Below are 12,716 nucleotides of genomic sequence, written 5' to 3' on the forward strand. Positions count from 1 at the left end.
CTAAAGATGTTCTTCTCAGTGTTAATGAAGGTAGATATACTGGAAGCATAAATTCAAATAGACATTAAGAGCTACAGAAACTGCTTCCACCTCTTTGAAGGTTAGTTTATGAAGTCTAATATTTTAAAATTCTTATGGTATTATGTTATTGGGAAGAAAAAAATGGGTAAGAAGTATAAAGACAGTGATTATGTTAAAAGCAAAACACTTTTGCAGAGGAAAAAATGCCTGTTTGTTCTTTTGGGTGGTGTAATTTTTTTTTTTTTTTTTTTATTCTTTGAATCAGCCATGGATTTACATGTATTCCCAATCCCGATCCCCCCTCCCACCTCCCTCTCCACCCGATTCCTCTGGGTCTTCCCAGTGCACCAGGCCCGAGCACTTGTCTCATGCATCCCACCTGGGCTGGTGATCTGTTTCACCATAGATAGTATACATGCTGTTCTTTTGAAATATCCCACCCTCACCTTCTCCCACAGAGTTCAAAAGTCTGTTCTGTATTTCTGTGTCTCTTTTTCTGTTTTGCATATAGGGTTATTGTTATCACCTTTCTAAATTCCATATATATGTGTTAGTATGGGTGGTGTAATTTAACCAGATTTTTTTTTTTATTCTGTATCTGTTTTCCATATTTACATTTCAGAAGTGTGAATTTTGTAGTGGAAATAAAGTTTATTTAAATAATTGAAAATAGGAAATTTCAGTATGAATCCCAATCCAAAAGGCATTTTTTGGTGTTTTTTTTTGTTTTTTTTTTTTTGTTGTTGTTGTTCTTATATTGTTTTCTTTATGTCAGTATAACATGGCATGTTTTCAATATTTCTTCAGATATTTCTTCAGTCTGCTTCAGAAAGTGTTTTTTTGGGGGGTTGGAGTTTTGGGTGGTCTTTGGGTTTCTTTTTGAGAATGTTATATCACTGGATTTGAGCAACTGATGAATTCAAAGTTAAGAGAAAATTATTTAGACAGAAGAGCAGAATTTGACCCTAATTGGATAGTGTGGCTGTAATTTCAATTTCAGACTTTAAACTCTCTTGTTAGGATAAAGGAATATTATATAAGTTGACCTTGTTTTTCATTTAAAGTGAATTATTTTAAGCTATATTATAACAAAATTGCTTACTCTTAAGTAAGGCTTTTATAGTTCATTTGTAGGAGTGTGTGATTTAAGAGGGACGGAGATGAACTGTTAGCGTAGGGCTCCAGGGGTCTGACTTTATTCCTCCTGTTACTGTCAGAAGGCTGTCTGACCTTTTACAACTTAATGTTTAAACCTTTGAATGCTGTTTTGAGTGTTGCCAGCTATTGCTATTCTTAGGTGCTCAGCTTTTGCTTATGGTCCAAGCTCTGTTCCAGGTGTCGGTCATGGACAGAGTCCTTGGAATGAAAAACAGAAGCGCAGGCTACCAAAAGGAAAATGTGTCAGAAATTTCTCTTCTGTCTCAAACAGCTGAGTTTTAAGAGATTTTAGAGTTGTGAGATCAAGTAGACAAGTAGAATTTTCTTGCCATTCACACACTGTTTTTCCTTAATATTTATTAGGGTGAGTGTGGTTTCAGGCCGACTGTCTTCAGATCTGCAACCTTGAAGTGGAAAGAAAGCCTAATGAGCCGGAAGAGGCCCTTTGTGGGAAGATGTTGTTATTCATGTACCCCTCAGAGCTGGGTAAGAATGTTACCTCTAATGCCTTTGTTGACCTTTAATAACAGAGTCTGTCCATGGAATTCTCCAGGCGAGAATACTGGAATGGGTTGCCATTCCCTTCTCCAAGAGATCTTCACAACCCAGGGATGCACTGTAGTCAGATTCTTCACCACCTGAGCTACCAGGGAAGCCCCCCCAAAACAGTGTGAAATATGTGACATAAATTTCCAACTTTGTGTAAACTTTATTTTTGCTTAATCTTAATGGACTTAATGCATTTTTAGAACTTAGGTCCACGTTTATAAACCAAATATCCCAAGTAAAAATGTTGACTTAATTTTTCTTTTCATTTGTTTATTCAGTAAAAACTGGTCTAATAGATGGTGCCAGGCAAAATTTTGTTTTGTTTTGTTTTTGTCTTAGTATGACTTTAGGGGGAGAGTAGATCTTACTTTCAGATAACTCTTCCAAAGAGTTAGTGGGATCCTTCATGTAACTTCAAGACATTGAAATGTAGCACTGAACTTTAAAATACTAGCAAGATGAACGAGAAAGAGAAAAAGAAAGTGAGCGTGCATACACATATGCACATACACACGCATGTGAATGTGAGTGGGACAGAAAAAGAAATGAAAACTATGGCTTTACCATTTTGCTAAGCGTCTATTCCCACAGTGGAGGGGGGTACAAGGGGGTTTCTTTTGATTCTGTGATAATGAAGGATGGTGACTAAAATGTGAGCATGAAGATTTAAGAAAGGGTGTGATGGGTTTGTTGTTTGTATTTTGGTGGAAAAAGCCATGCAAAATCTTCCACATTACAGTATAGTATCTGAGTTGATTGGATAAGTATGCATCTGAGGGCATTTTACCAGAAGTATGAGCTGGTACAGGAATGTAGACGCTAATATGGCTGTGATCTCCTGCAGCAGAGTCATCTGGATGGTAAACTGTCTCTGGGATGCGCTAGTTATTAGAACGTTTAAGTGCTGTTTATTAACCCTGCCATTTATTGAGGTTGCTTATGACCTGTGTGAATAACTACTGGTGCTGTGTGAGTTTTCCACTTAGGGTTGGCTGGGCAGGAAGTAGAATTTCTAGCCTGGCATAAGGAGTTTGTTAATCTGGGAGAGATTTGTTTAACAAGCAGTTTATGTTAAATATTCAGGTCTGCTCAAGAACATCACAACAGAAATAGTGTTCCTCTTAAATCACATGTATCTTGTTGAAATAGTTTGGTGGACGTGAAGGATCATGGAAACTTCTAGTCTAGAAGTAAGGCCAGTTCTGATTAATAGGCCAATGGAAATAAAGATTTAAGTAGAAGGTCATGTGGCTTTTCTTTTTAGATCTGGCATCTCATCTAATTCTAATTTTGAATGGTTAAAAGATCAAAACAATACTTTAATGTGTTCTTCAGTCAGAAATTATTTGGTGATGGTAATGGTTTGGGGTGGGGAGAGATGAGTGGTAAAATAGATAAATGATTTTTGCTTCAATGTAGTACCTGATGATGCTGAACTTGATCGTAAGTTCTTCCATGGCCTGTTTATATAGAATAATTTTGTTTGATAGTATTTTTATAGTGATCTTCCGCTACCTTTTCTCTGAAGTCCTATTTCTCTAAAGAGATAGCACTTAAGTATTTTGACATCTTCTTTTGTGGGTACATTATGCTTTCTCAGCATTTATTTGTGGAAGGTTTACCTTTTTTGCCTACATTGTTAAAGTTATGGACTTATCTTTTTAGTGGAACTGTTTCTGGATTATCTTCCAAGATTACTCACAAAAAGGGTGACCTTTAGTCATACATTTTCTCATTAAGTAGACAATAATTTTAGGGGACTAGAAAGACCACATACTTTAAAGCAAGATCTGGGGTTGACAACTAAGCTTCTGCCAGCCTCAATTTCCTCCTATAAAATGGGGATATGGGTTACCCTGAGGATGAATGAGATAATGTATGTTATAGTCCTCAAGAATTACTGTTATTAGAGTAAATGATTTGTCCTTGCCAGGTCATTAATATATAAAAGAAATATATGTGTGTACATGCTGAGTTGCTTCAGTCCTGTCCAACTGTTTGTGACCCCATGGACTGTAGCCTGCCAGGCTCCCCTGTGCATGGGATTCTCTCAGCAAGAATACTGGAGTGGGTTGCCATGCCCTTCTCTAGGGGATCTTCCTGACACAGGGATTGAACCTGCATCTTTTACATCTCCTGCATTGGCAGGTGGATTTTTTTACCACTATAACCACCCGGGAAGCCCAAAGAAACATATATAAATATATAAAAATAGACAAGTAATATTAAAAGTAAAAACTGTTCTTATATTCACAAAAGTCCAATTATTATAATTCTCCTTATTCAGATGAGGGAATTGAGGAAAAGCTTGCTGAAGGTCATGTAGCTGATCAGTGGCATAATTGGGATTCATCTCCCTCCTCCACAGCTAGTCTGATTATGATGGAATGTGAAGATATTTGCTTATGATTTTTCCATTCTTCCAATTGTACCTTTTCATATACTTCATAAAGCCTTTTACTACATTAAGAAAAGTTTCAAAATCATGCTCCTCTTAATCTCTAAATAAACTTAAGAATATATTAGCAATTATGAGCAGAAGTCATTTCTCTGACAGCCACAGATAAGATGTTGATTTAGAATACATTATTATCCACTCAGCTAGTAAAGTGAGTAAATTAAAACCAAAATTGGCTGCAAAGAGAGTTCCTTAAAAGAGACTTCTAATGTCTTTTAATATTAAAATACCATTAAACTGAGAAAGGCAAAAAAAAAAATGAGGATAATAATTCTTATGTGTCAGGATTATTGCAAGATTCAGTAATCTCAAAATAATACATGGTACTTAGCATAGACTGAGCAACTTTCACTACTACTACTTAGCATAGTATTTTTGTATTTTGAAAACAATGAAATCTCCAGTATTCCTTTCAGTGACAAGCCATCATGACTTTAACTCTTTCTGATTGAGGGTGGGGGTACTTGGAAAAGGGAGAGGCACCATTTCCTTTACAAGATGCTGAAGAGTAGTTTTGAGTTTGTGACCTTTGAAAGCTAAAATGTACTTTTCAATAAAACATTTTTTCTTCATCTCAGATTTTTGAAAGTCCTCAAGAACTAGTAATTTGAGTCCTTCACCAACAATCCAGTTGTATATTTATGTCTATATTTATTTTGTTTTATATAGGATAAATTTTTCAACCCCAGTATCCCGTCTTTGGGTTTGCGGAATGTTATTTATATCAATGAAACGCACACAAGGTAAAAATAAATTTCTTATACTTCTAATGCATGTCAAGAGAAAGACTCCATAATAACCAACCAATGCCCTTTAAGATGAATCTCTTTTTCTTTTTTTCAAGAGTTAATAGGGTATTAACTTCTAACATATGATACTTTATCTAAAAATTGAAACCTGAGAGACCTACTACTATTCCACTGCTGTATTATATAATATTTTCATGAGACTGTAGATATTACTTATAGGTTTCTTTAACTTATTCATATATTGATGTTGCTGCTGAAATGTGTCAAAATGTGATAGAGATTTGTTGGAGGAGAGATGTAGGTTTGAATGTCTTATGATAAATTATTATTTTATACCTAAAAATGTAACTTTCTGAAATCTACCTAATCTATAGAGTTTTGGAAGGTATTTTCTTCTATTGAGTGAATATTCTTTGATTTATTACTGGTTTAAGTCTTAGAATTCTTACTTCCAAATCCCAGGCATTAGAGTGAGAGAAAAAGAGGCTTTATTCTCAGTGGATTTAGCCTTGGGGATGAGGAAAGAGAGTGAATGTCTGCAAGACAAGAGCAGAGCGGGAGCCAAAACCACTACCAGTCCTTGTAGTTCCAAGAGTAAATGCCTGGAGGCTCAGGAGATGAGGAATACATGAAATTTCGAGAAAAAACTGGTCCAAGAAGTCAAATACTTAAATTTTAAGTCTTTCTCATGTTACTGCTCATATTTTAATGATGTTTTTATAAATGAGTATATACTTGCATAGATGTTAGCTAAGTTTTTTGTTTTTTAATAGAACTAAAATCAAAAGATGTGGTTTTGCCAATTGTGTGCTGCCCTTCCTTTCCTCTCTCTCTCTTGTTTTCTTAAGTTAAAAGGAAAGAGCAATTTTTTTTCCCCTTTGGTTGACATGATTAAAATCCTAAGCAAAAGAATCCCATTCAGTCTCTTCTTTATGTAAGTAGATATTTTACATACAAAACTGAGGAGTTCATTTGTTGTCTTCACTTGGAGGCAGGTAAGGAAAAAAAAAACCATGAGAAACACACACACTTTTTAGTATGTTATATTGACTAGGCAATATGAAACTATTCCGTGTAATAAGCTACCTGTACAGGTGGATTGGCTATTTAGCCCTTCTCTGTGTTGTAGGGAGCAAAGCCTAAACAGTTTTCTGCACACACACACACTGCTTTCAGTCTGTTGCAAAGGGATTTCATCAAGAGTGTGGACTTTGTACATTCCAGTAATAATTTTGAAACTGTTTACTGAAAGATTTTAGAGTTAAACACTTAACATATTGTGCCAAGTTGTTCAGAGAACTGAGACAAAGGAAAGGAGGAAGAAAAAGAATGCCAGGCAGGAGAGTTGAAGGAACATGTGATTCATAAATAATTCTCCCCCAATTTACTTTCCCTTGATTGAAGACTTTTTGTATATTTTCAGAATTAATTTGTAATTGAAATCTTCTACTGTCTGTATGGATATCTTTATGGAGGAAATGATAATAAGGAATTATATTATCATTACAAATGGTTTCAAATCATCGCATAATGAAATCTTATAGCATTCTTATTCCGAGATCCCTGTCTTTAACCCCCATTCAGATAACACATAGTCATTGTCACTGCTGGAAGTTTGTCCTGTTTCTTAAGTATGTTGAATGTGTTTTATAAAAAAGCCAAAAAGAAAAACACAGCAAGAAAACTCTTGCTTCTGGCTTCGTAAGACCAGAGTACAAGTATTCAGACTGTTGTCTAGTTAACCTTGACTTCTGTCAACTTATCAGCCTTATCAATTCGAGAGTCAGCGATCACCTTAGAAGAATTATTGTAATGACAGCAAAAAGAATATTAGCCCTTTTTGGTAGGAAAAGATTCCCAAGTTATTTTTTATAGCCCGTAGCTATAAGCTATATAGCTTGTATATAAAACATTGTATATAAAAATATAAAAATATATATAAAACATATAGCTTGTATATAAAACATTCAACATATTTGGTTTTTTAAGTGATATTAATAAAGTAAGATGCTTACATTTCTTTTGTTTTTATATTTGGATTATTAGTTTGCAGAGCAATACTATTCAAGCATTGACACACAAATTCCAAGTTTAAATTTTAGCTGAGAGTACATGAAAGAAAAGAAATAAAACTGTCTTCATAGCGTCCTGAACTACTTACTAAGGAGAATTTGCAACAGGAAAACCCTAAATCTCTGGAACAGGTGAAATGAGGATTTGTTTTTACAAAAGGGAAGCCTCTGTATAATAGGTATTCCTAGAGTCCTTCTCTGCTAAACTCTTTGCGTGTTGCAGGCACCGAGGGTGGCTGGCAAGACGTCTTTCTTATGTGCTTTTCGTTCAAGAGCGGGACGTCCATAAAGGCATGTTTGCCACCAACGTAACTGAAAACGTGCTCAACAGCCGTCGGTAAGGGCGGAATGCTGTTGTAAAGGGGAAGGGCAGGGATGGGTGGTGGGAGTGGGGAGGGGATTTCCTTTATTAACCTTTAGTTTCTCTGGGACTCTGTCCCAAGAGGAGTTTGTGTTTCCAAACATTAAATGCTCAAGCTCCAGAAGAAAGCAAGGAAAAGCAAGAGAACAGATGGTTTTGGTGCCATGTGGGAAGAGCAGCCTGGTTCTATGCATGAATAATTGAATGGGGTTCTAATATGAAAGGCGAGTTGGAGCTCAGATAGGCAAATATTTCCAGAGTTCTCTGTTAAGTATTTTGTAATGTGAATATTGGGGACAATGCATTTCCTACTTTACAGCCAGAAGAGAAGCTCATTTCATATTTCTGTCAAATAATTGTTAAGCACATAGGCACAGATTCTTTTATTAGAAAGTCATTATTAGAAATTTTAAGAGAATAAGGTAATTGTCCTTGCCCTCAGAGGATCTTGATTAAAAACTGGAGAGACCTACTTGAACTCTGATGGAGTGGGGAAATCATTACAAAGTTTAGCCATTAAACTGTGGGAGTTTGGGTGAAGGTTGATCTCTGTTCCACCTCATTGTTGTGGCCCATGTTAGATACCTTTCTGGATTTGGGGAGGTGGAGATGAGAGTGGATTGAAAAATGCTTAGAGATGCAAGCCCTGTGGTACAGTTGTTACGGGCTGAGCAGTAGTGGCATGTAGTAGGTACTTTGATAGTTATAGAATGAACGAGTGAATAGTTGCTCATGGTGGTGTAATAACTACGTGAATTACTTGTGAAAGCATTCCTGGCCATATTGGTATAAATGCTGTTCAAGGATAGACTTAGGGATGGTGTATCAGTGTGCTGTGGAATTGGTCTTTTTGTAGTAATGATGTAGATCTAATGTAGAATGATGGGGAGTTTTGCTATACATTATTCTAAAATGAGCAGCAGTGTGAGGAAAAAAACACTTGTTTGAGAAATTCCTTTGGATTATTCTATATTCTGTTTTCTAGGTAAAGCCTGTCAAGTGTGTTTCATTTCATCCAGATGTTTTGACTCGTAACTAGGATGTTAGAAGTTATTTTTAGGAGGTTGAAACCTCATGAATTCTTCCCTAAGTTTGTGGAAGATTTACAAGACTGGATTAAGTCTTCCCTTTTACCTTATAGCTTACTGGTTTGTGCTGTTTAAATCTAAAGCTGTGCCTTTTATTTTTTTTTTCCTTTATTTTTATTAGTTGGAGGCTAATTACTTTACAATATTGATTCATGTCAATGTATGGTAAAGCTGTGCCTTTTAAAATTACTGACTTGATTTGAAAAACACTTGTGACTATTTTTGTTCACCTTCAGTCCCTCCTAGAGAGTTTTACAGATATCCCACTCATAAAGCCACAATGTAAATGAATAATAAGTAAAAGAAAAAATCATGTTACTTTGGCAGTGGGTTTGGGGTACCTCTGAATTATATGTCTAGAAGGATGATCTTTCTTTTCTTCCCTTCTGCCAGAGTGTAACTGTGTGTCCCTCACAGCATAACCGGAACATTCAAATTAACATAGTTGTTACCTAGTGAATTTGAATTAAAGTTTTAAATCTGCCTTCAAGCTTCCTCAGAGAGTCATTGATTTAGGAATATAATATACTTAATATTTAATAAACAGCCAAAGAAAGCACTTCTAACTTGAGTTTATTCTCTTTAAATGTGTTATCACATTTAAAAGAGAAAGTATATTTTGCTTTGTGATTTGTATCTGTAGTTTAGAAGATAATACAGACTGTAGCATAGAGCCAGTTACATTGTCTGTCTTTCCATTTTGAAATCAGAGTACAAGAGGCAATTGCAGAAGTGGCTGCCGAATTAAACCCTGATGGTTCTGCTCAGCAGCAGTCAAAAGCTGTGAATAAAGTGAAAAAGAAAGCCAGAAAGATCCTTCAAGAAATGGTTGCCACCGTTTCACCGGCAATGATCAGGTATTAAAAGGCAAAAGCAAAAAACTATAATCAGGGGTCATCTGGTTTTGAGCAGACAGGACTGAACCATTGGACTTGCCTAGTATAATGCTCTTGGTCCAAAAGAGGTTTTTAACATATTCTGATGTTAAAAACCGACTCCTCTTTATATTCTCATTTAACTCTCAGGAGGAGTAGCGCTTGGGATGCTTCAAGGTACCTCAGTCTCTGTCCATTGACAGCAGCCATTGTATTACTGCTGCTGCCTTCTATACTAGTTGTGAGTTAGGTTTCACATGCTCATGTCTTTTTATTTTCTTTTAGTTTCATTGAGATATAACTGAAAGACAGCACTGTGTAAGTTGAAAGTATACAGCATAATGATTTGACTCACATCCACTATGAAAGCCACAATGAGTTTACTGAACATTTATCATCTCATACTGATACAAAGTTAAAGATATAGAATGAAATTTTTTTTCCTTGTGATGAGAACTCTTAGGATTATTCTCAACAATTTTCATGTATAACACACAGCAGTGTTAATTAATATTATTGTGTTGTATATTATATCCCTAGTACTTATTTATCTTATAGCTGGAAGTTTGTACCTTTTGACTGCCTTCATCCAATTCCTCCTCCCCCCACCACCTTTGGTAACCACAAATCTGCTTTCTTTTTCTGAGTTTGCTTTGGATGTATAACTGGTCTACCACATCATGCTAGTTCCTGTCACACAACATAGTAGGTCAGTAATTCTGTACATTTCAAAATGATCACCACTATGAGCTTAGTTATGATTTGTCAACATACAGATACTATATAGTTATTGACTAAATTCCCCACACTGTACATTTCATACTTGTGACTCATTTATTTTATAGTTGAAGTTTGTACCTCTTAATCTCCCTCACCTATGTCTTACTTCCCCACCCGCCTCTCCTTTAGCAACCACCTGTTTTTTTTCTGTATCTGTCTTGTTATGTTTATAGTTTGTCTTGATGTTTAGTTTCCACATGTAAGTGAAATCATACAGTATTTGTCTTTCTCTGTCTGACTTTTTTGACTTAGCAGAAGTCCAGCCATATTGTCACAAATGGCAAAATTTCATTCTTTTTTATGTCTGAGTAATAATCCATTGTGTGTTTTTTGAGTGTGTGTACATACCACATCTTTTTTATCCATTTATCTATTGATGGGCACTTAGGTTGCTTCCACATCTTAGATATTATAAATAATGCTGCAGTGAGTATTAGAGTGTATATATGGCTTCTAATTAGTGTTTTTGTTTTCTTCAGATAAATATCCAATAGTGGGATTGCTGGGTTATGATAGTTCTATTTTTCATTTTTTGAGAAATCTCCATGTTGTCTTCCATAGTGGCTGCCCCAGTTTAAATTCCTACCAGCCATATACAAGGGTTCCTTTTTCTCTACATTCTCCCCAACACTTGTTATTTATTGTCTTTTTGATAACAGCCATTTTGACGGGTGAGGTGATAACTCATTATTGTTTTGATTTGTATACTCCCAATGATTTGTACTGTTGAGCATCTTTTCATGTGCCTGTTGGCCATCTGTGTATCTTTGGAAAAATGTCTATTCAGATCCTCTGCCCATTTTTTAAGTGGATTGTTTTTTGTTGTTGTCTTGTTTGAGATTTTTGTATATTTAGGTATTAACCCCTTATCAGATATATCTTTTGCAATTATCTTCGCCCATTAATAGGTGGGCTTTTTGTTTTGCTGAGAGTTTTTTCACTCTGCAAAAGATTTTTAATTTGATGTAATCCCATTTCTTTATTTTTGCTTTTGTTTCCCTTGCTTGAAGAGACGTATCCAGAAAAATATTACTAAGACTGATTGTAAAGTGTATATTGCTTATATTTTCTTCTAGAAGTTTTATGGTTTCAGGTCTTAGATTTCAGCCTTTAATCCATTTTGAATTTATTTTTGAGCGTGGTGTCAGAGAGTAGTCCAGTTTGATTTTTTTTTTGCATGTAGTTGTCCAGTTTTCCCAGCACCATTTATTATAGAGACTCTTTCCCCCATTGTACATACTTGCCTCCATTGTTATAGATTGGTTGCCCATAGAAGTTTGAGTTTCTTTCTGAGTTCTTTGTTCCATTGATCTATCTATCTGTTTTTGTGCCAGTACATGCTATCTATCTTTATTGCCGTAACTTTGTGGGATAGTTTGAAATCAGGGAGTGTGATGCTTTCACTTTCATTTTTCTTACGATTGTTTTGGCTATTTCAGATGTGTTTCCATACAAATTTTAGAATTGTTTATTCTAGTTCTGTGAAAAATGCCTTTGGCATTTTGATAGGGATTTCATTGAATCTGTAGATTGCCTTGGATATATGGTCATTTTAACAATATTAATTCTTTCAATCCACAAACACAGTATATCTTTCCATCTACTTGTGTCATACTCAATTTCTTTCATGAGGGTCTTAACGTATTTCCAAGTATGGTATTTTACTTGTTTAGTTAGATTTATTCCTAGGTATTTTATTCTTTCTGATGCATTTGTAAGTGAGATTGTCTTCTTAATTTCCATTCAGATAGTCTGTTGTTAGTGTATAGAAATGCACCTGATTTCTGTATATTAATTTTGTATTCTGCAGTTTTACCAAATTCATTGATGAGTTCTGGTAGTTTTTGGATGGCTTTAGGATTTCCCTAGTGTCTTGTCATCTGTACACAGTAATGGTTTTACTTCTTCCTTTTCACTTTTGTTGTTGTTCACTTGCTCAGTTGTGTCCCACTCTTCGTGACCCCATGGACTAGAGCATGCAGGCTTCCCTGTTCTTCATTATCTCCCAGGGTTTGTTCAAACTGTCCATTGAGCCCCAGCCATTCAACCATCTCATCCTCTATCACCCCTTCTGTTCCTGCCTTCGATCTTTCCCAGCATCAGGGCTTTTACCATTGAGTTTGCTCTTCACATCAGGTGGCCAAAGTATTTTTCAGCTTCAGCTTCAGCATCAGTCCTTCCAATGAATACTCAGGGTTGATCTCCTTTAGGATTGACAGATTTGATCTCCTTGCAGTCCAAGGGACTCTCAAAAATATTCTCCAGCATCACAGTTTGAAACCATCGATTCTTCAGCACCCAGCCTTCTTTATGGTCCAACTCTCACATCCATACATGACTACTGGAAAAATCATATCTTTGACTATATGGATCTTTGTCGGCAAAGTGATGTCTCTGCTTTTTAATATGATGTCTAGGTTGGTCACAGCTTTTCTTCTAAGGAGCAAGCATCTTAATTTCATGGCTGTAGTCACCATCTGCAGTGATTTTGGAGCCCAGAAAAATAAAGTCTGTCACTGTTTCCATTGTTTCCCCTTCTATTTGCCATGAAGTGTTGGGACCAGATGCCATGATCTTTGTTTTCTGATTGTTGAGTTTTAATCCA

At 35.7% G+C, this 12,716-nt stretch overlaps 1 protein-coding gene across 5 annotated transcripts in view; it reads left to right on the plus strand.

Moving 5' to 3' along the window:
• GPAM (glycerol-3-phosphate acyltransferase, mitochondrial) overlaps positions 1 to 12,716 on the plus strand; it is a 68,298-nt gene that overhangs the window by 28,280 nt on the left and 27,302 nt on the right. For all 5 annotated transcript variants that reach the window (XM_043475718.1, XM_043475719.1, XM_043475716.1 and 2 more), the window contains 4 exons: positions 1,543 to 1,665; positions 4,856 to 4,929; positions 7,231 to 7,344; positions 9,167 to 9,313. In XM_043475718.1, coding sequence (XP_043331653.1) covers positions 1,543 to 1,665; positions 4,856 to 4,929; positions 7,231 to 7,344; positions 9,167 to 9,313 — 458 coding nt within the window. The remainder of the gene's footprint in view (positions 1 to 1,542; positions 1,666 to 4,855; positions 4,930 to 7,230; positions 7,345 to 9,166; positions 9,314 to 12,716) is intronic.

Source organism: Cervus canadensis, chromosome 8 (assembly GCF_019320065.1).
Source record: "Cervus canadensis isolate Bull #8, Minnesota chromosome 8, ASM1932006v1, whole genome shotgun sequence".
Taxonomy (NCBI): domain Eukaryota; kingdom Metazoa; phylum Chordata; class Mammalia; order Artiodactyla; family Cervidae; genus Cervus; species Cervus canadensis.